A 23,083-nucleotide genomic window follows, 5' to 3' on the forward strand; every position below is an offset into this window, starting at 1 on the left:
ATTTTAATGTTTTTTTTCTTTCATGCATGTGTTTCTAACGCATTTATAAGATTATTTCTTTGTTGCTTTGTATGTCCCTCCCCCACAGTATAACCCCTGCATTCACTGTATTTGATGTCAGTATAACTTGTGGAGGAGATGGGGAAATACATGACTGACTTCTGTCTAGTGCTTGAAAGCAACATGGACAAAAGCTCAGTCTTCATTTTGCTGTTAAGTCAGGCTCTAATAAATTGTCCTCGTTTCTAACTTCCTTTTGGCTTCTGGCCTTGGGACCCAAGTCTGGCCATTGTAGTCCCATTGGTGCTGTATTTATGTATGCAACAGGAGAAGTATTTTAGCTAGAAGATTTTCTAGAAGATAGAAAATTCTTCCAAAAATTAAATGGGATATAGTCACAATTGTAAAGGTCACTCTCTGCTGGTCAATCATGTGCTATGCACAAGCAATATCTTATGAAAAATGAGACTGAAAAAGATGTTTCCTAAGTACCAAGACATTTTTCATTATTGGGTGATTTTTTGATGAGCGAATATGTTTTATTTCACAGAGTATTGACAATCACTCCCTCAGTCAGCCAGCTACCTACTTACAGTTTCTGTCATATGTTTAACAACGTTTCAAAGATGACACTTACCTAGAAGAAAGGCTTTAGGTACTAGATCTATGCAGACAAAATTTTGCAATAAAACAGAGGATTTAGGATTGAGTTTGGTCATAGCTGGGAATAAGTGGGTACTTAGAATTGTTTTGAATGGTACAGCTGGCTAATACAATAATTTTGATCCTTATTGGACCAAATGGTTCCAATTGTAATGGCTCCTTTTATGCTAAATTATTTTATTTATATGCTTAGAACATTGCATATTACCAATATATGTTTGCTATATAATTATGAATGGTAAGACTCAAGAGAGATTGACTGAAGATACAGTTATTTTTGAACTTGTATTTCACAGTATGAGGATAAGATGCATTCAAGCTGTTCATTTCATATATAGAGAAAAATACATTTAAAATTAGAATGACATTATTCAGAGTCTATAATTCATGCAGTCCGAAGAGAAATATAAATGGACCATATCAGTGGGTAGAGAAGAAAGTTAATTTCAACAGAACATTTGGTTTTAAAATATTTCTATGTAAGAACATATTTTTAAAAAGGATGGAAGGAGGGAAGGGAAGAGAGAGAGGTTGAGAAAGAGACAGTAAGAGAGACAGGTAGCTGGGCACTGGATTCTAGCTATCTGCTCAAGAAGCTGAGATCTGAGGATCACAATTTGAATCTATCTTGGACAGGAAAGTCCATCTTACTTCCAATTAATGACCAGAAAACTGGAAGTGGCACTATGGCTCAAAATGGTTGAACACTGGCCTTGAGCAAAACAGCTCAGGGACAGTGCACAGGCCCTGAGTTCAAGCCCCACATCTCTCTTTCTCTCCCTTTCCTTCTCCCTCTCCCTCCCCCCCTCTCTCTCTCACACACACACACACACCAACAGTTGAAATTCAGGAACTACCACTAGCATTATCATCATTATTTCTTCACCTTCTAATAAGTCATGATAGACCCAAATTCAAGGCTATGGGATATTTGGTGATGCTCATGAAAATCAGAGGATCCTCCTGAACCCAGCCTGGGTGCTGGCTTGCTGTTTACCCACCTTGGGGCTTGGGGATGGTGGGGCACTGGTCAGTCTACGTGGATGTGCGTTTGCACCTGTGGGTTCAGTGTTGCACTGACAGGAGGTTTGGACTTGGAGTCAGGGAAGCCTCCGGAGCCCCAGCACTAGCTGGCCCTTCATCACAGGGAGGTGACGAGGCTGCTCCACTTTGTCTGCTGCTGCTCCTTTGGGAACCGCTAAATTCTGCTTCTTACCTTTCAGGCTGTTGGTGCCCTCTTTTATCTCACACCCTTCCCATGACTCTTTCTAGAATACAGTGGGCAATACAAGTTTAAATCCTAAGCATTACATTTTATGAGGTTGGTGAATATTGACTTTTATCTTTGCTAGATTGCTTTTCGTCTTGAAGATATCAAAGGGTAGTTGATAATTATACCTCAAATAAAGGATCTGAGCGGTAAAGCTGAGTGGTAGAGTGTGTACCATGCATATATGAGGTCCTAGGTTTGATCTTAACAACCCCCCTCCCAAAGTGTGTAGTTTTGGAATTTCTCCTACAAATTTCCAATACTAATGAGAAGCATTTGATTTCGTAGCGGAAGCCCCCAATGGTGGTGGATGATCTTTTTGAAGATATGAAAGATGGTGTCAAGCTCCTCGCTCTTCTGGAAGTCCTGTCTGGGCAGAAACTGGTAAGGAGTTCCTCTGACTGTACTTGTCAGGTGGTTTCTGTCTAGAATGTGAGGATTGTGAGATTGGGCGCCTTGGGTTGCTGCTCACACAAGAGAAAGTTCTTCTGATTTGTCATTGGTAATACATGCTTACCCGGTTACATGTCTACCTGTCTACTATGTTTACTAGTCTACCTATCACTTCTAGGAAGCAATTTTTCTTTCCTGTTCCTACCAACTGTTTGAAAATACTCTGTTTACAGTGGTAAGAATTTCACCAGCAACCTCAAATGGCTACCCATGGTATCCATTGTATGGTAATCAGCAACATTACAAAATTAACAAAGGTCTCACTTTAAGTGTGTGTTGCCCATTTGAAAAGAATTTCTGTATAATCTGTATAATAGATATTTGTCAAAAAATTAAGCATATATGCAGTGCAACATTTCGCACACTTTTGGTGGTGACCTCTCCCATCATCAATAATTTGGAACAGGATAGAATGTTCAGAGGGGCTTCTTTTATAAACTATGGATGCAGTGGCGTGAAATCCAGGGGACAGTGAGCTATCACTATCAAACATTATTTTATAGTGTGTCCAGTATACTATCAAATAATACAATATTAATTTTTCTTGCTTACGTCTTTTAATTTCAGATTAAGGGAACAGTAAGTAAAAGTGTAAATTACTTATTAACATTGATGGTAATGGGAGACAGAGTTCAGGAGACAATTTTCAGAATTATTTCAGAATGCAGTAGATACAAGTCTCGGGTGGGCAAGATTCTCTTTTTTAAATGCCTTAACCATCATTAGTACTTGTATAAATGCATTTTCAAGAGTATTTTTGCCTTCCCGTGACTGTCCAGTTAGTTTTGTGCAGGGAGTTAGTTTTGTGCAACTTTTGTGGAGGGATTTTTGGGAAAATGTGACCTGATGAGAAGCTTGTGTGAATGATTTAGTAGGAGTCACACTGTAGCAGACGCCTGGTCTCCCTGTGCCCTATCTCAGCTCATGGATGACTTCCGGTGTGCCAGTGGTAGACCTTCCCGCGTGCTGATGGCTCCTCAACTCAGGCACAGGTAGATCGTGCAGCATTGCTGCCTGGCAGCTCTCAAAGGCTGAGCCGGTGGTCCCTAAGAGACCTCAACAAACTGATGAGACTTCATGAATAAATGTCTTAGGCTTAAACATTTAATAGGGGGCATAATTTACACATGTTGCCTAAGGTCCCCAGTAGAATTAGCGCCAGCTGCCTACTGCAGAAACTTCTAGAAGCATATCTTTTGTTGACTTTTCTTCCTTTCTGGTGTCCCTCTCTACTCACCCTCACTCCTGCTACTAAGGGCCACCTCTCCACTAAACTACATGCCCCCCCCCCCCGGTCCATGTGTAAGCTCTGCTTGGGTGACACCACATGTATATAAATTTAGATACATACATATATTTGGTTTAGCTTATTTATTTATAATTTATTTTATCTGTTTATAATTAATTTATAAATTTATTGAATTTATATATGTATATATGTGAATAATCAAGTTGGAATTCTTGGCACATTTTTGAGCTTAAAAACTGGGTAAGCCTTAGGATATGAGAGCATTAAATTGAAATGTATACTCAGTTGGTTTCCTGTATAACCAGCTATCATATTCTTGAATTAAGCTATTCATCTGAAAGTTGAAGAATCTTCATATGGCCTTTCAAGAAGTGTATCTGTTGGGCTGGGGGTATAGCACAGTGGTAGAATGCTTTTGTAGCATGAGGGACCCTGGGTTCAATCTTCTATACTGGAAAAATAATAAAGTATATGTCATTTTAAATATCCAATATAATTTTTTCCATTGTACTTGGCCAATAGTCTGAATTAACCTTGGGGAACATTTACCTGCTGAGCTAAATTACTGTAGAAAATGTATGTTTGTGACAAAACAAATCCACGTTTACTTCAGTGCCCCACTTAGGCATAGTTAGAATTACAGAAACTTAAAGCTGGGAGGGATTTCAGAAAGACTGTTGGCATTATCACTGGACAGATGGGGAGACTGAGACACAGGAGAGCAATTTCCTTATTAACCTTCATTCTTAATTGATGTGGAGTCCTTCCAGATGCTGAGTTCTACTCATACGATAATTTTGAAATGGTAGATATGCTGTGCAAGGGCGAGGTACATTTTGTGCCCCTGGGCGCCAGGCTCCAGACTCTCATGGGGCAGAGGAAAGCTGTAAGGGATGAGCCTTTCAAAGGGAGGCTGAACAAAAGCCTGGCCTCCAGGGTGCTAACCCAGTCGCGAGTCTATAATTATCCCAGGATAGAGCTCTATTAGGAATACTGTACTTAGCATCAGCACTCTCATAGCCTGAGCCTCTGGCTTTGACCATGATCACTCAAGAATTATGGCCAAATGGGTCAGCAACGTCTCTACTGCCAGCATCTCAGGATAGGGCTGGAGTCTCAATATAACATCATGGCTTGCTTTGGTAGCCTAACATGACTCCTGTATTTGTGATTTCATCTAAGGCTTTAGGGAATTTTTAAATTATTATTTTTAGGAGTTTTTTTTTAAATGTCTACTGAATGTTATATGGAGAACAGATATTCTTTAGATGGATTGATAATGATATGTTTTTAAGTCATACATAGACCTTGGACCACTAAATTTAATTTTTTGCTTTAAGAATGTGAGTAATTGCCATTAAAAAATACAGAAATTAGGGACTTTAGGGGAAATCGCTTCCTCATCTGTGTTTTGAAACTGTGAAGTATATTTTTGAAGAAGACTTCTGTGCCCTTTGCATTTAGGAGAGGCCAGAAGATCCGCTTAGAAGTAAGTAAGTGGACAGTCTCAGAGAACCTTAGCATCCTCTGGCTCTACACGATGTCCAGTGACTCTGGTAGTCATCTATCACGTAGTTAGAGTCGACTTCACCCCTCTGAGAGGAGTCAGCATCATCTACTAATCACACAGCTAACATTTCAGCAGACCCTCCCACGGATAGGCCTTCCCTTCCACCCTCAAAGGAAAGCACAGACGAACAGAATTTGGCTAGCGCCTTCATGAACGTGAGAATGTTTACCCGGGTCAGGATAGCTTAAACTGTAGAAAGATAGATGTAAAGATGTGATAAGACAATTACATGGGTATGTGTATCTTCCTCATTTAGTCAGGGTATTCTGGAGAAGGAAAGCTGAGGAAGCCATTTACCTGACGGGAGAGCAGATGCTGCCATGCTGTGGTGCTATTTTAGATCCTGTGGTGTTGTCACAGGGTTGATCATGTTGTCAATGCGATAGATGTAGAAACAGATCAAGAGCAGGGCTGGAACCTTGGTACGTGCCAGGAGATGTCAGATCAGAGGGAAAGGAGAGATTGTTCAACAAACAGAATGAAAACAGAGGTTACTCTCTCAGAGGAAGGATAGAATTGGATCCGTCTAACTTACACAGAAAACCACATCTGTGTGATCCAGAAACGAGTTGCACAATCACTGGAAACACTTGAGTGGAAAATAGATCTTTCAGACATTGGGTGAGAGAAATACTCAATAAGATACACAAATATAGATTGCAAAAGATTGTTATAGTTAACTACACTGAAATTATGAACATTTAAAAACACTCTGAAGTAAGTTTATATGTCAAGTTGCAGCTTTGTCAGCCTTCACAATTTATACTCTGAAAGGTTGAAAGAGCTATGTTGAGGTTGGAGGCATCAGCAAATAAGCAAAAATATTAATTACCGAGTTTGAGTTCTGGTCTTGGACCAAAAAGAAAAACAAACAAAAAACAACAGAGAGAGAGAGAGAGAAAGAGAGAGAGGGGGAGGGAGGTTAAGTATATTTAAAATAAGGTTGAAGCAATTCAAGGAACAATTAAGGTAAGAGAGGTAAAAAAAAAATTGTAGAAAATAAATATACAAAGCAGAGATAAGTAAGAGATATCCACATCATTGATGTGTAAGGAAAACACAAATGAAGGGCATGGAGAAAATACTATCTACGTTTTCCTTATATTTAATTAAAGAAGCACATTTAAGTCCCTGTCAATATCAGTGGTTGAAGGGTTGTAGAGGACCTATGTCAAGGGATTCTTTTTGAATGCTAACAAGAGTGAAAGAGGAAAGGAAAGTGTGGCATTACTTTACAGCTGGGAAGTTTTACATGTCCCACTGTCTCAGCATTCTCCTCCTTTCTATTGCACCCAAGAGAAGCTGTGCTTGCAAAAAAAGGTGAGAAGAATGAGAATTATCTACCACCAAGGAGCATAACCTCATGTCCTGGAAATAATTCAGGTTCACAAGAGAAAGAGAGCATATGAGTGGCACATTTCGTAGCTGTCAAAAAGAATGGAATCTAGCCAGGCACTGGTGGCTCACACCTGTAATCCTAGCTACTCAGGAGGCTGAGATCTGAGGATCGAGGTTCAAAGCCAGCCCTGGCAGGCACGTCTGAGAAACTCTTAGCTCCAGTAAACCACTCAGAAAACCAGAAGTGACACTCTGGCTCAAGTGGTAGAGCACTAGCCTTGAGCTGAAGAGCTCAGGGACAGCGCCCAGGCCCAGAGTTCAAGACCCAGGACTGACATAAAAAAAAAAAAAGAAGAAGAATGGAATCTGGTGAAAGGCAATGATATAGATGAAACTCAGGGATACAATATTTGGTGAAAAAAGACATTTCCAAAGATTCATACTTACAAGGTAAAGGCCCAAACAACTGTTTGTCGCATGCACAGGAGTGAAATGAACCTATGTACATTCCTATTTCTTCCTGCTTCTATTTCCCCAGCCTTGTGAACAGGGCCGTGGTGGGAAACGCATCCGAGCTATGGCAAACATCGGCACTGCCCTCAAGTTCCTGGAAGGAAGAAAGGTAAGAAGGCCTGGGCTTCCTGACATTGCCACCACCGGCTGTGGGATACAAACACAGTGCATCAGTGGAACTGCACAGACAGACAATGTCATTGTGAAATAATTTTAGATTTACGAAGGAATTGCCAAAGAGAAATTTTACATCGCTCTGTTCCCCTTCCTCTAATCTTAAGCACTTCCATGAACATGGTACTGTTACTAAAATAGGAAATTTACAGTTGAAACTACTAACTAGAGCACAAACCTTTACCATCTTTGGCCCAGGACTCAATCCAACCTCATGGTATGCATTTACTTGTGTCTGTCTTCTAAGGCAAGTCTTCATTGTTGTCTTCTACAACCTTTGGTGCTTTGGGCAGATGGACTCTGGACATGGGTTTGCATGATGCTCTCTCATAGTCAGACTGAGGCTATATATACATTGCCTGTAAGAACTCCAAGGAAGGCCTGCGGCGTTCTTCCCTGTGTGGCATTTTAGTGGGCAGAGAGGTCTGTTATATTCTCTTGCTGATGATGTTAACAGTGATCATATGGTAAAGTGATGGGGGTCATAGTTTTCTGTGGCTATAGCCAACACTTGGGGCTGGATAATTCATAATGAAGGAAGTGTACTTGGCTCACAGTTCTGGAGGCCAGCAAGTCCACAGCATGACACGTGCACTTCGCTACCTCATACCATAATGGAAGGTGTCACACACGGGGGAGGTAGAGAAGCTCACGTCAGCTTCTGACAAAGCCACAAGTCCCATTGATTGTGGCCCCACCCCAGTGACCCTATCTTGACCTCAGTGCCCCTTTTTAAAAACAATCTTTAAGTAATTATATGAAGGGGTTTCGATTCATGTCAGTTGATAAACACAAGGCATCTTGATCAGTGTTATCCCTTCCATCATTCTGTGCATCTGTCCCAACCCCACCTCCCCAGTCACCAGGGACAATATTCCACCCGAGTACCTTGAATATCAAGACTGAATTCTTACCTCGGTTCATCTTCCACCCTCCCCTTAAGTCCAACCTCCCCTCAGGCAAAACGTGTTTCAGCTCTCTGAAGTTGCTCATTTTGTTCAACTTTAATTGTTGGGAGGAGTTTCCCCGTGGGAATCCTCCCGCCCCCTCCCTCGCATCCCCTGTCTTAGTCAGGTTGCTTGTGTGTCTGGGCATCTGGCCCATGCATGTTTTCATAGATGTTGCTATTGTGTACTGAATTTCCACAGAGGAGAGAAAACACGTGCCTTTTGCCTCTCTGCAACTGACTCACTTCACTTTCGCATAATTTCCCCAGGTCCATCCATTTCCCTGCAAATGACATAATATTACCTTGACCTTGTCTTGATCTGCCCAGAGGCTTCATTTCCAATTCTATTAAGATGAATTTAAAGACTGAGCTTCTAATACCTGTTGGGGTCACAGCAATTGATGTCTGCCATCCTTTTCTATTGCTGCTTTCTCTCTCGTGGTTGAGAAATGACTTGCACCCCCGATGGGTCCTGTCTGATTTCTCTGCTCTTCTTTAGACTTTCACATCTTGCTTCCAACAGATACTTGTTCCTCTCATTCCATCTGCATTTACTATTAAAAGCATCCTATATGAAAAAGATGTCATTTGCCCCATATGTGTCTGTTTATTTGTGCAACTGGTTATTTCCTTCCATTTAAACTCATTTGTACTGGTCTTATCCTACAGATGCAATCAGTGATTAATTATTGCTCATATTGCATAGTGACCAGTCCCAGAATCAGTCAGTTCTCAAAGGAAGCTTTGCTCTTCTTGTTGGTGATGGTAATTAGAGCCTGTGTCTGGCTCCTAGGTGTGTTGTGGCTACTAGAAAGTCATGGCTCCTGGGTTCTTGCTACTGTCACTGCTAAGAAATATTAGGTTTGCCAACAAATGTAGACACATGTATGTGTCCTCTCTCTCCAGTCTCCTCCCCTGTACACACCTGCACACAAACCTTCCTCCCTGCTGGGTCTGTTTGTATGTGTATGTTTAAACCATTAGGTTGCAGTGATAACTTTGGTTCCAGAACACACTGTGAGACTTATTCTCTCCTTACACAATGTTTTTTGCCCCTGTTCTCATGTTAATGCATTTATGTATTTGTGAAGAATGAATCTCATATGAAATAGTTCAAGAATTACCAGTCCATACACCCATGCAAACCATCACTAACCGGGGAACACTATCCATGTACTTCTGTCTGTATTTAGCACTGTAGTGTCGAGTCATAAAGCTATTTTCTAAAGGTCCTGATGTTACTTCCTAGTTCTTCTTCAGTGTGTTTATAGTATTCATTCACAACAGAGGTAACTTGCAATTGTATTCTATGTAGTGTTGTGCTACATTCACATGCACACACCACACATCAAACACACACATCCCAGGTGACTTTAATTCTTTCAGTTTATTTTAGGGCGAGGGATACTACCATGGCTCACCAACACTTCCACATTGCTGGAGGAGTATTTTCTTCATTACTTCCTAGAAACATGATTGCTAAGTCAAAATGCAACGCGTGCATGTAATATTGTTAGATAATGTAATATTTCCCAAAAGGCATGTCTCTTAAATTTAACTATTTCTACTTTGTGAAAACTTAGAATATCTGTACTTGGCATTTGCAACTAAGTTTATAAATGGATACCCACATAATTCTGAAAAAGAGAATGTCTTGATTATTTTCTTCTCGATCTGTATGTTGTGAATTAATTCATATGCTTTACAAATTTATAATCAACTACTTAATATCAACAGGATACTTTAAAAAAGGCTAGATTGCTGGATGCTGGTGGTTCATGCCTATAATCCTAGCTACCCAGGAGGCTGATATCTGAGGATCATGGCTCGAAGCCAGCCCTGGCAGGAAAGTTTGTGAAACTTATCTCTACTTAACCACCAGAAAACTCAAAGTGGTGCTGTGGCTCCAGTGGTAGAGCACTTGCCTTGAGCTGAAGATCTGAGGGATAGTGTCTAAGTCTCATGACTTAGCAAAAAAAATAAAAAGCTTAGATTGTTGACCATATAAAGTACTTTTTTTTTGGTGTGGGGTTTGAACTCAGGGTCTTGGTCCTCACCCTTGCTAGGCAGGTACACACCTAGATCATACCCCTATTCCATTGTGTTATTAGATATATTTCCTCCTACTTTCTCCCACATGTCTGGAATTACAGACAGCACCACACTTTGCCCACTATTTATGTTTTAATAAGTTGATGGTTTAATGGGTCAGTATAAATTTTGATGAATTCTGCAAATTTCATGCTTCATACTTCTGAACATTATTATTATTATTATTAACACATGTCATGAAATCTTGGTGACAATTATTAACTAGGAGTATATGTTGTTTTTCATCTGTTTTCTGACTTCTATAGGAATTGTGGTGAGGATGATGGGCAGTGGTTGATTTCATACTTAGAGGTTGACAGACTTACCATATAAGTCCATTTTGCTTATTATTTTAAAAATAACATCTTTAATAGTTGGAAAAAATTGGAATTTATCTATAGACAGAGAAATATGTATCTTCAATTCTTAACGGTTATTATTGTCCCTAAATAGAGAACTTAATGGTAACAATCTCTTTTGTGCCAATTCTCAACTTTCCTTTGTTTGTCTTTAAAAAGCCATGCTCTAAATGTAATACGTTTGTTTCCCTTTGAGCAAATCATACTGATTTTAAAGGATCATTTGCATCTGTATGTCATCTTCTCCCTTTGTTTTTCATGGCAGTCCATGTACCGAGGATCACCGGTTAGTATAAACTTTAGAGTTTTTAACTCCTGCTTTCTATGTATAAACTTTAGAGTTTTTAACTCCTGCTTTCTATGGGTAAAAGACAACCTAAGTTTCAGGCTCTTTGGTAGCACCCTGCAATGTAAGTGCTTCTTCCTCAGCTACTTACCATGGTTTCTTGTAAACGTGCACAACTCCTCAATGTAAAGAAAACCACATTTTGTTTGATGTTTTTATCAGTTAATCCCTGCATGGTTATGCACATGTATTTATATATTATATATTTATTTACATAAATATATAAATATTTGTTTTGTTTTTCAACTTTAAGCAAAAGAAGTTTGTGAAATCTGTTTTGTAGCTGTTTTCATTTTGCCCAAATGTCCACCAAAACCACGTGCTTGCTGTTTTGTGGTCCATCTGCTCTTGTCATATACCATGACACAGGATAACCAAACCGTCTTGATAGCTAAGACCTAATTATTGCATGATTAAGTGGGTTGTTACATTGTAGCTTATTACTAGTAGAATGTTTCTTTTTAAACAGATTAAATTAGTGAACATCAACTGCACTGACATAGCTGATGGCCGTCCATCCATCGTTCTTGGACTGGTGTGGACCATTATTCTGTATTTCCAGGTATGGTCCTACATGTCTGTTTTATAACCTGTTGTAAAATCATGGGTGGGGAGAGAATGGTCTGCCATTCCTTTGGGTGGCCTTCAACTGTATACACAGTCTTTTGGTAGCAGAATTTCATCATCTCCCCTGCAAAGGTGTTTTACCTGAACCTGTATCTCAGAGAACTTCAGCTAAGGAATCTCATTATGGAGATAGACTGCATAACTGTATATCTGTGTACTGTATACTATGTAACTGTAGTAGAAGCTCAGGAAATGTTGTTTTATTTCCTGTCATGGAGAAGTTCCAGAATCCTATCAGACATGATTTCTCATCATTAACTTGGCATTTCTTGTAGAATAATTGTTCTACTCAAGTGTTAGTCTGTTTTCCATTGTGAACACAAAATACCCGAGGCGCTTTAACTTATAAAGAAGCTGATTAGCTCACAGTTGTGAGATTGAAAATGTAAGCGGCTCTGATAAGGGAGCCCTGGCCACATCCCGTCATGGTCTGGTCTATCACACGGGGTGTTTGCTGGTCAGAAAGATCATGTGGTGTGGCAGGAAGGCAGACAGCAGAGAATTACAAGCTGATTTGTATAGCAGTCCTCTCATGAGAACTAACCAGGATCCCATAAGAAACCAATGAGTTTGTTCCCAATGCATCTCCCCCAAGGATCTTCGGTTAGGTTTTACTTTGCAGTATTTCCCAGTCTCATCACATCGAGGATAAGTTTCAAACATCTGAAATTGTGAGAAACAAACACGACCCATTCATCTCACCCAGGCAGCACACACCCATGTACTGCCGTGTGGCTGCAGATCTAGTGATGGCCATGGGAAGTGCAGAAAGGAGGAGGAAGACACCTACTCTGCCTGGAAAGTCCTTGTACTTCTCAAGGGATGTTAAGATCAATCACTTTGAGTTGGTGGGAGGGGGAGAAGCAAATCTCTCTGGGAGCAGAGGAACAATGATGAATCTCATGCACAGATTGAAGAGCTGACCAGCAACCTGCCCCAGCTGCAGTCACTGTCCAGCAGTGCCTCCTCTGTGGACAGCCTGCTCAGCACGGAGACCGCCAGCCCCCCAAGCAAACGCAAGGTGCCCACCAGGATCCAAGGAAATGCCAAGAAGGCTCTGTTGAAGTGGGTGCAGTACACAGCAGGAAAGTAAGTATCCAGAGCTGAAAGTCTGTGTTGACTGATCAATTTATTACTTACGTTCCTTCTGCTTGCAAGAGTTGAAGAGACAGTCAAAGAGACAGTCTCCTTGATTGAAAATATAAACAGGAAATTGCCACTAGGGCGCTAGGAAAAGGCTGTGACAAAAATGAATTCAATTTTCATTGCTGTGACTAGGCCTGATGAGTAAAATTGATCAATCAGTACTTTTGATTATTAGCAGGAAGGCTTATGTTATCAAGTCATTGTTTAGAGTTTCTGTGCTTGAAAATAATCTTTGCCCAGACGAATAATCAGATATTTTTACTAGCTTACCTCTTGGTAAGACTATTAAATAAGGTGTCATAATCATACAAATTAAGACCCACATTCCACCTGGATCCCTATTTAAACAATTTGTTTTTCCTCTTCCCCTCCACAAATTATACCAACATCAAATATAGTGAAAGCGGGTTATACTGTGGGGGAGGGACATACAAAGCAACAAAGAAATCATTTTCACAATTAAAAAAAAGACCCACATTCCAAATCTAATTTTATTTCCTTAAACTTTTATTTCCTGAAACTTTCTTGCCATTTAATCCCTCCCCCCACCTCTGGTCTTATCTTTTATCTGGAATAGAGTTTCCTCTGTCAACTTTAGCTTTTTGGATTGAAATCTAAATTTACCTATGTATATACTTCTGTTATAGTGATGGGTAGAAAATTAGCATTCTCGAGAAATCTCCTAGCAATTTTAGTGGTGTTCAGTTGAGCATGACAATGTTTTGTAGTCTGATGGGATCAGAGGCAATTTTCCTCACACAGAAGTTGTGCTTTTGTTTGATCTTCCTAGATGACATGTAAAAATCAACTCGCTTGCTCTCTCATTTCATCTAACACTAATCTGAATTTGATTAACTCCTGCTGGAGAAAAAGTTGTAAACAAGTACTTATTATGCAACATTGAAATGCTGAATGTAGGGAGTTCTATTTTCAAAAATGTTGAAGGAGCAGGAAATAAGGAAGGAAAAGTTAAACGTAGAGAAGACACAGTCAGTGCTGCTAATATCTGCAATTTTGCTTCGCTTTGAAAGTGTGTGAGTGGTTGGTTTTCTAATTCCAGACAGAGTCAGAAGTATTTCTGAAGAGCAAAGCTTGTGGCTCCTTGAGTGTGTAGTAGAAATTAAAAGGTCAAAAGCCTGCACGTGGTTGGAGCATGTTTTCAAGCAGCACACTGGGCATTAGAGCTCTTGATCACAACTTGATGGGCCAAGAAGGGAAGCAGCAGTCCAGGGAGAAGACAGGTGACACTTGCAGCCCTTGGTCATGACGCCATTGCAGTATTGTCTGTGTGACATTGAGTTTTCCATTGCTCTACACTCAATTACAATTAACCAAAGCTACATTGAAGGTTATTTCATAGTACAGTAGCTCAGGTGAACTCAAATCCAAGGAGGGGTCAGCTTCCTCCATTTTGCCTAGCTCCATGTGGACGGAGTTGGGTTTCCAAGATGTGCCGGGATTGGGAGATGGTCCAAAGTCATTTTTGCAGCTTGTGTATATGAAACAGATATGGAAGTTATATTTTCATTGTCTGTGAAGCTATCCAGAACTTTAGATCTGCTGGGTGTTTAGCCATCAGTACTCAAACGCGCTCACTCCCCTGGGTGTTGCTTTGTATGCATTGGAGGTCTTTGTACAATCTGCTTTGATTCCATCCCAGTGTGTGCTTTCCAAACAATGACTTATCTGACATGGAAAAAAGACTCAGATTCCTTAGACTCTTTAAGCCAAGTTCATTATATGTATACAATTAAAAGTAAATGTGCAATACAAGTCCGAAACACCTATATACTGGATATTTTATATATATATATATATGAGCACTTGCCAGTTTCTGTTAATGAGGATTTCAGTTAATACTTTTCACAGAATAAGTATTTTTCATAGAAAGTTTGAGAATGTGGTAAAACTAATTAAGCAATGTTTCTCCTTTCATGAGAAATAACTATAAAGTTAAATGAGAACAACTTTGAAAAAATTACCAGAATCCTGTATCCATGCTCACTACATAGTCACATTTATAGGTTTAGCACTTAGTTGTGGGTTCTTGCTCTTGTTAAAATCATTCTTGTAACATGCCTTGGACACTTTAATGCATTTGGTATGACATTCTCATGTTTTTATTCTCCTGTGAAGTCAGTCTGTCTCACACAGTGTTGCTTAGAAATGTGGAAGAAATTTCTTCAAAAATTTTCTCATGGTTAGTTATGATCACCTTTGGTATTCTCACCATTTTTCTTTTAAACATTTTGTTACATCTTTTGCCTTAAATTAGTTTTCTTTTTATAAGTGTCCACATTTGCTTTATAATGACCCATCTTCATTACTAAAAACAAAACAAAACAAAAAACCTCTCATCTAGAAAATTCTAAGTATCGTTAACTTGAATTTTGACCTGTTATGTCCTCTAGGAAATGGTTTTGCTTGATTGTATTCAGTAACAATTAACTGACGTGCACCTCATTAATGAAAAATACTAGGGCTTGGTTGGTTGGGTCCTTATAGACCAAGCGCGTGCTTTTGTTTCCTGGTAGTTTGACATTGTTTTTGTTTGTTACCTTAAGGCAGATGGGAATAGAACTGAAAGACTTCGGGCGGAGCTGGAGAAGCGGACTTGCCTTTCATTCTGTCATCCATGCCATCCGGCCGGAGCTGGTAGACTTGGAGAAGGTGAAAAGCAGATCGAACCGAGAAAATCTGGAGGACGCTTTCAGTATTGCTGAAACACAACTGGGCATCCCGCGGCTGCTGGATCCTGAAGGTACGCCCGGTGATACAACGTGTGCTTCTGGCTGTACTGGCTTGTGTGTGTACCAAATCCACACGTGGCGTGACTCATAACCCTCCGTTAAGAGCCAGAAAGCTGGAGGAAAGCAGGAAGACATAATACCCTCCCGTACCAACTTTCTTCTGGATAGATAGTATGTGTCATCATGTTTAGGAACCAAATATGACAGCATTGCTCCACGTGGCTTTTTGGCTTTGACATATGGCCAGCCACTAACAGATTGTAGTTCAAAGCCATGGGAACCGGACTGTGGGTGGAATGAAGGTTTTGGACGTGTGTTGGAAGAACAGGGATTGTGATGTGATAAAATAATCACATTATATAATGCAAAGAGTAAAGTAAATAGAGGAAATTAGTAGCAATTTAAGATTCTGCCTTTAAAGGGGCTGTCATTAGATACAGAAATATTAATAACCATTTATTCAGTGCTTTGGCGCCAGTGAACTATTCAGCCCCAATGGTGCAGGTGCATATATTTATGCTTGTTACATCATTGAAGTAAATCCTATTTATTAATATGAAGTGACTTTCTTTGTTTCTTTTGAGTCATGTTTGTTTGAAGTCTGCTGTGTCGGATGAGTATACCTGCTCCTGTCTACTTTCAGTAGCTCCACATGTTAGGGAAATCTTTAAGCTTTGTTTGTGTTAGGCAGTGAGGTAAGTGAAGGTAGCATAGGAGGTATGTAAACTTTTTTTTGGGGGGGTAGTGGTGGTCCTGGGGCTCGTGCTGTCTCAGAGATGTTTTTACTCATGGCCAACACTATACTACATGAGTCATAGTTCCATTGCTGGCAGGTTTTTTATTTTCTTAGTAATTAAGTGAAAATAAGGGTCTCAGGAACTTCCATGCCTGGGCTGGCTTTGAACCATGATCCTTAGATCTCAGCTTCCTGAGTAGCCAGGATGACAGGTGTAAGCCACTGGCACCTGGTTTTCTGCCTGTCATTTGGATGGTGGTTTTCGGTAAATTGCTAGAGTTCAAAACTTGTGTTATGAAAACCCAGTGACTGTGAGTTAATTTGTTCACATGTGCTTTGGCTTTGCAGATGTGGATGTGGATAAGCCAGATGAGAAGTCCATCATGACCTATGTAGCCCAGTTCCTGACACATTATCCTGACGTCCACAATGCCGGTGCCGACGGGCGAGAGGATGAGGTAGCTCTGTTTCCTTTACGTATGGGTGGGGTGCTCAACTCGGATGGTGATGAGGATGTTTTCAAAAATATCAAATTCGATTTTATTTAATACAAGAGAAACTGAGCAAGGAACAGAGATCATCCAATGGAGAAGCGAATAGTGGAAGTATTTCTCTGGTTTATATGTTGGATATGTCAGAGAGAGCTTTGCTAATGATGAATGTTCACTGTTCAGTGGCGATGCATTACAGGTGAGGAAAGATGGTGCTGGCAACTCCATTTTAGTTCCTTCTTTTAATGTGAGGATTGCAATAATTTTATATGCATCATATTATTTGCACCTACAGTTTGTGAGGCTCCTTACTCTACTAGATCTTAGGAAATCTTATTTCAATTCTAGATTGTGTGACATCCATTGACAGCAAACATGGTAGCAGAAAGTCTTAATTATTCACCATGGTTAGATTTTTATCTTTTCAGTGATTTAACACTTTTTTATAATGCTTAATTGACAGGTTTATTGTCACTAATATCTCTTAAAAATTGGACATGAAAAAAGGAAATTTATCTGTACCTCATCTTCTAGACCAAAACTACCCTAGGGGAAAATGTGAACATATTTGTTCCCAATATTTAAAAAATACATTAAAAATACATTTTTAAACAAAATAGATCACAGTATCCATAAAGTTTTATGCTACTTTTAAGCTGGATACATTGGTTCAAGTCTGTAATCCTTGAAGTTTCAGAGTCTGATATTGTGAGGATCATAATTTGAGGCTGGCCTGGGCATAACATATGCAAGACCTCATCTCAGTAGAATAAAGACGGATGGGGTGGCAAAACCCTGTAATCCCAGCTACAGAAGGAAGCATAGATGCATAGGAGGATCGCAGTCTAGGTCAGCCTTGGCATAAAATAACCAAAGCCAAAAAGGCCTGGGGCTGTGGGCCAAGTCAGAGAGCATGTATCTAGCAAGTATAAAGTCTTGACTTGAAAACGCTAATCCTGCCATAAGTATTAAAAATTTAAAGAAATGAGTAAAGAACGCAGCCCATACACATACACTAATTTATCCAGACCTAACTGCTGTGAATTTCTAATTTTTCAAATGGCAAATAATATTAGATGAGCAGTATTGTAAAAAAACTTTGCTGTAAGAAAAGTCTTGGAAGTGGAATTCCTAGTCAAAAGGGCATATGAAATATTATTGCTTTTGACATGTTTTAAAAGTATCAGTTTAGGCTGGGCGCCGGTGGCTCACGCCTGTAATCCTAGCTACTCAGGAGGCTGAGATCTGAGGATTGCGGTTCGAAGCCAGCCCCGGCAGGAAAGTCTGAGAGACTCTTATCTCCAATAAATCACTAGAAAACCGGAAGTGGCGCTGTAGCTCAAGTGGTAGAGCGCTTGCCTTGAGCTGAAGAGCGCAGGGACAGCACCCAGGCCCAGAGTTCAAGCCCCATGACTGACCAAAAAAAAAAAAAAAGTATCAGTTTATTTATCAAGTTTGCCTCATTTTATGCTCCAGGCAGAATACTGAAGGGCCAGATTTCCAGTGAGAATGGATATTCCATTCTCTTCCTACCTTGTAAATTGTGATTATTTTTAATTACCGGAGGGTGATTCACTGCTGAATTTCAGCTTAATTATAAGGGAAAATGGACCCAGGAAAATTAGGAGCTATGCTTCTGTCTCTGTGGTTGCTATCAGAATTTTGGAGTACTTTGCCATTACCAAGAAAATCATTTAGAAAAACAAAAGTCATTAAGGTGTGTTTTTTTGTTTTTTTTTTTTTTTTGAACACTAGAAGCAGGTCTAAGGAAGGAAAAGGTCAGGGATTCTATTCTATTGTATTGTTTATTTGTAGAAACAGATTTGCTATTAATAGTGACTTGTCCCTGACTTCAGGAAGTAATTAACACAGGGCACCAGTTGTCTTGAGTTGGGGGATTGTATTAACATGACATTCCACTGAAAGTCTCTAGTTTTGTAAAAAGGAAACTTCCCTTGCTACTTTCCAAAATTCAAGCTCAAACCTGTATCTCTAGGCTCATTTGTCAATGGTATGTAAAGAAGTATCGAGAAATGAAAGAAGTTTCTAGAAGCTGCTTCCATTAAGACTCAGGAGCAGGAAGTTAACCCAGGGAGCCTCCCTGACAAGCTTCTCAGCACTGCAGTGCAGCGTTTTTATTACCAAGGATTAACTTAACTCTGTAGATAATAAACCTCGGTCATGTAAGACAGTTCCCTCCATTTCTTTCCTAAAAGAGGAAGCATCTGACTTCTTCAGGGCTTCCCAAATTTAATTTTGATGAAAATATGTTTTACTGTTTGCTGTGAACATGTGATAAGCATCAAAATTTGAATATTTTCAATAATCAAAAATAATTTTTATGATGTAAGGCTTGTATTTGTTACTGTGGTAATGGTCCTAAACTTGATGAATTTTCAAGAATTTGTAAGCTATATGTATCTATATATTATATACCATCTTCTCAAAACATGCAATACTCAAGTATTAGCAATTTCTTCATTTTTAAACATCTGTGAATTAACCTATCTACTAAGTATCCATTTTTCCATGTGATTTTGATGTCTATAGCTTTGTTGAGTCTATTTCAATTGAAAATAGTATGGGCTTCATTTGGAATATAATCTTCTTACTGGTAATAGATAATAATAAATAAATTTTCTCTCTCAAGATATTCCTTAGGTATAAGCTGGTAGTGTATTTAATAGGGGGAAGATAAAAGTTTGCCTATTTCTGTTAACATAGTTTTTCTATTAAAATGTTTAATTTTATTTCAAAACACATCTACAAACTATGTTTTCCCACATGACCATTTGAACTTAAAATAAAATATGTTGATATATTGAATGTTTTAAAAACCATTTGGGTGCTGTTGGTCTGCACCTGTAATCCTAGCTATTCAGGAGACTGAGATCTGAAGATGGAGGTTCAAATTCAGCACTGGCAAAAAAAAATGCATGAGACTTTTATTTTCAATTAACCAGAAAAAAAACCCTGAAGGTAGAAATGTGGCTCAAGTGGTAGAGCCCCAGACTTGAGCAAAAAAGCCAAGGGGGAGTGGGTAGGCCTTGAATTCGAGCTCCTAGTGGAACAACAACAAAAAAGGAAGCTATTGAAACCTCTTAAAGTAATTACACCTTTAAAATACTTGCTTATCTGTCTATAAAAAAGATGCCTGCCAGCTGAGTTCCTTCTTATTCCCTGTATACTTTTTTGTCCCTGATTTTATATTGTGTTTCTATATATTATCTTTTTATGTTAGGAAATACTTCCAGTTCTCTCATCCTTTGCATATTGTATCCAAAGTTTTCAGGTAAGATTCAAACAATCTGGAATGAGTGAACTGTTTCAAGTATCTTACATTCTGTAGCTTATGAGCTATTCCTCTGCATGTATGCACCCTATGTCCATATTCCTTATAATACCTTAACAGTGTTAGTTCCTTTATGTCTAACAGAAAAAAACCCACGCATGTGTGTTATTAAATGTCAGCAGCAGTTGAAGCCACTCCCGTGGATTTAATCTTTAATCACATGAGGATTTTTCATTTCCTTTTAACATGTAACTACGCTAATAAAAGAAAAACTTCTGGTAACTAACTTTGGTTTCTTAAAATGTAACAAGAAAAATTAACAAAAAAACAGTTAGATTATTTTTGTATCTTAAAATATCCAGCAGAAATTCTTTTGAAAAGGTTATTTTTGTCAAATGGAATTTCCACGCATCTCTTTTGTTCTATATTAAGCCACAGGGTTTAATCAAATTCATGATGTATAGTATATCTACAAAATGTTTGTAGGATGAATGATTTTTGAATCCTTGCTCATGTTCAAGCTTTGACTGCTTCTTCTAAATTTTAGCTTTTCCATCTTTCTGTGACAGCTGGGCCTGTGATTAAATACCCATCCACACAATAGATTTCATGTCAACCTTGAGAAGGGAAAATCAGAATGAACTAATAGCATGTCAAATATTAAATTAGTTTATTCCATGTTTCATGAAGCAACAGTTTACATATAAACAGGGCAAGAAATATAAACATGGCTTTGTGTTTGTGAGAAAGAGGGAAGAAGGAAGGGAGAGAGAGAAAAGGAAAGAAAGTAAGTTGATGGTGTAGCTGCTTGGAGTTTATATGGTCGTTTTGCAAATTGTCCCAGTGTCTTTTTTTTTTTTTTTTGAATGCATGTGAAGTTTCCAGAAAAGCCACCAGTTGGGTTCTGGAATTTGACTGTTTGAAACTTCATTCCCCTCTTAGAAATGGGTATATAATTAGCTACCGCTCTCTTTCCTTCTAATACTCTCCCAGCCAACACACACAAAAAAGCACGTGCTGAATGGATTCTAAAAAGCTTATTTTAAGTGCACAATCCTCAGGTGATTTGTGAAATAATGTGTTAGTAACAGCAGCTGCTCTTAGGGACAGCGCGGGGTTCCTCTCGGAGGTAGCAGTTCCTGCTAAGCCTGTCCTTGAAGACTGTCAGTGCAGATCCATGCTCCCCGCAGACCTCCGGTACGCTGCTGGTGAATCCGGAGCATTTTCCCCTGGCCTCTTAAGAATGCATTGCTAGCAATTTACCAGTGTCTCATGCCCGTGCTCTTCATTACTCAGGAAGCTGAGGGTTGTGGTCCTAAGCCAGCCTGGGCAGGAAAGTCCATGGGACTCTTACCTCTAATGAACTACTGAAGAGTCAGAAGTGGAGCTGTGGCTTAAGTGATAGAGTACTAGCCTTGAGGGGAAAAATGCTCAAGAACAGCGCCCAGGCCCTGAGTGGAAGTGCTGTCACCAGCACGACAGAAAACACAAAAAACCCAATCAGTCAAAAAGAATGCATTACCAGTGTTTTCCTGGGCATGATAATCGACCAATAATAACAGGATAATGTGGGCCTTGATGATGTTCACGTGATCAGTGAGGCCAGGCATTGTGGGAGGGGCTGAAGCTTTTCAAATGTCTCCTGTTATACCTCTTCCTCTTAATAGCTATGCTATCAAGTAACAACTGCTTCACAGCCATACATTGGGTGAATACTGAGGGACAGACACTGGGTCAGGCACTGGAGATAACAACACACGTGACAGGTCTGTAATTCAGGGCACAGCATTATGTCTCCCATGGAGTTGACTATGAACCGGGGGTTCTCTGTATGCAGCCTGTACACCAGCTAGCCCAGCTCCTCTGGATGCTTGGTTAGAGTTATAAATTTCTGGGCCTTGCCACAGTTCACTGAATCACAAAGCCCGGTATGTGCCCAGCCATTCGAGTTCTCACAAAACCTCCAAGCAGCTGTGTGCAGAAGGAACTTTTAGAATCCTTAGCACAGAAGAAAAAGACTCTGAGCACAGAGTTCTGGGTCAAAAGAAGTTTCGCAGAGAATGTCCAAGGAGAAAGAGGAAGATTAGTGCTCACATTCAGATGACTATCTGTGAAAACCAAAAAGCAACCAGGTGCTGGTAGCTCACGCCTGTAATCCTAGCTACTCAGGAGGCTGAGATCTGAAGATCACGGTTCAAAGCCAGCCTGGGCAGGAAAAGGCCATGAGACACTTATCTCCAATGAACCACCAGGAAACCAGAAATGGCACTGTGGCTCAAGTGATAGAGCACTTGCCTTGAGCTGAAGAGCTCAGTGACAGCATCCAGGCCCATAGTTCAAGCCCCATGACCGACAAAATAAAACAACCCAAAAAGGAGAAGAAAACATGGATTATCCCAACAATGTGTGCCAGTCCGTCTGGGTTCGGTAACAGAGATGATCCTGAACTGTCACCAAAACCACAGGAAGATACTGTGAAGTGTCAGTGCAGATCCATGCTCCCCGCAGACCTCCGATAACGCTGCAAGTGAATCTGGAGCATTTTCCCCTGGGCTTTTAAGAATGTGTTGCTAGCAACTTACCAGTGACTCATGCTTGCGCTCTTCATTACTCAGGAAGCTAAGGGTTGTGGTTCTAAGCCAGCCTGGGCAGGAAAGTCCATGGGACTCTTATCTCCAATGAACTCAGGTGAGCTGCTGAAGATGGACCAAGGCCACAGAATGGTTGCATAGGCCAGTCAAATTTGAGCTGGTTCTTCCTGCCTATGTGGACCGCACTGTCTATTCTACATTCCTCCTCTCCTTTCACCAGCGTCACCAGACATGTGAGCAAGATGCTACAGGGGAAAGCTACTTACAAGCACCTAATAGTCATGCTAAAAATAATATAGCTCTGATTATTTTGGATTTCTTGCCAAATATGAAATCCTTGTTTTTTTAAAAAAAGAATATGTCTACTGAATTTTTGCCTCCTGTAATTATGTATAGAAAAATACCGATGCATTTGTTCAGTGGGTAGTTTGGTAATCCTCTTGCAGTAACCAGGGTGCAACAACCTAGGAATCTG

General features: G+C 39.8%; 1 protein-coding gene across 1 annotated transcript in view; it reads left to right on the forward strand.

The window, feature by feature from the left end:
• Positions 1-23,083, forward strand: part of Syne1 (spectrin repeat containing, nuclear envelope 1) — a 388,103-nt gene that overhangs the window by 61,988 nt on the left and 303,032 nt on the right. The window contains exons 3-9 of the mRNA XM_013026970.1: positions 2,222-2,317; positions 7,082-7,165; positions 11,445-11,537; positions 12,513-12,691; positions 15,313-15,509; positions 16,583-16,692; positions 19,967-20,017. Coding sequence (XP_012882424.1) covers positions 2,222-2,317; positions 7,082-7,165; positions 11,445-11,537; positions 12,513-12,691; positions 15,313-15,509; positions 16,583-16,692; positions 19,967-20,017 — 810 coding nt within the window. The remainder of the gene's footprint in view (positions 1-2,221; positions 2,318-7,081; positions 7,166-11,444; positions 11,538-12,512; positions 12,692-15,312; positions 15,510-16,582; positions 16,693-19,966; positions 20,018-23,083) is intronic.

The sequence above is a fragment of the Dipodomys ordii genome, unplaced genomic scaffold, assembly GCF_000151885.1.
Source record: "Dipodomys ordii isolate 6190 unplaced genomic scaffold, Dord_2.0 Scaffold98, whole genome shotgun sequence".
Lineage (NCBI taxonomy): Eukaryota > Metazoa > Chordata > Mammalia > Rodentia > Heteromyidae > Dipodomys > Dipodomys ordii.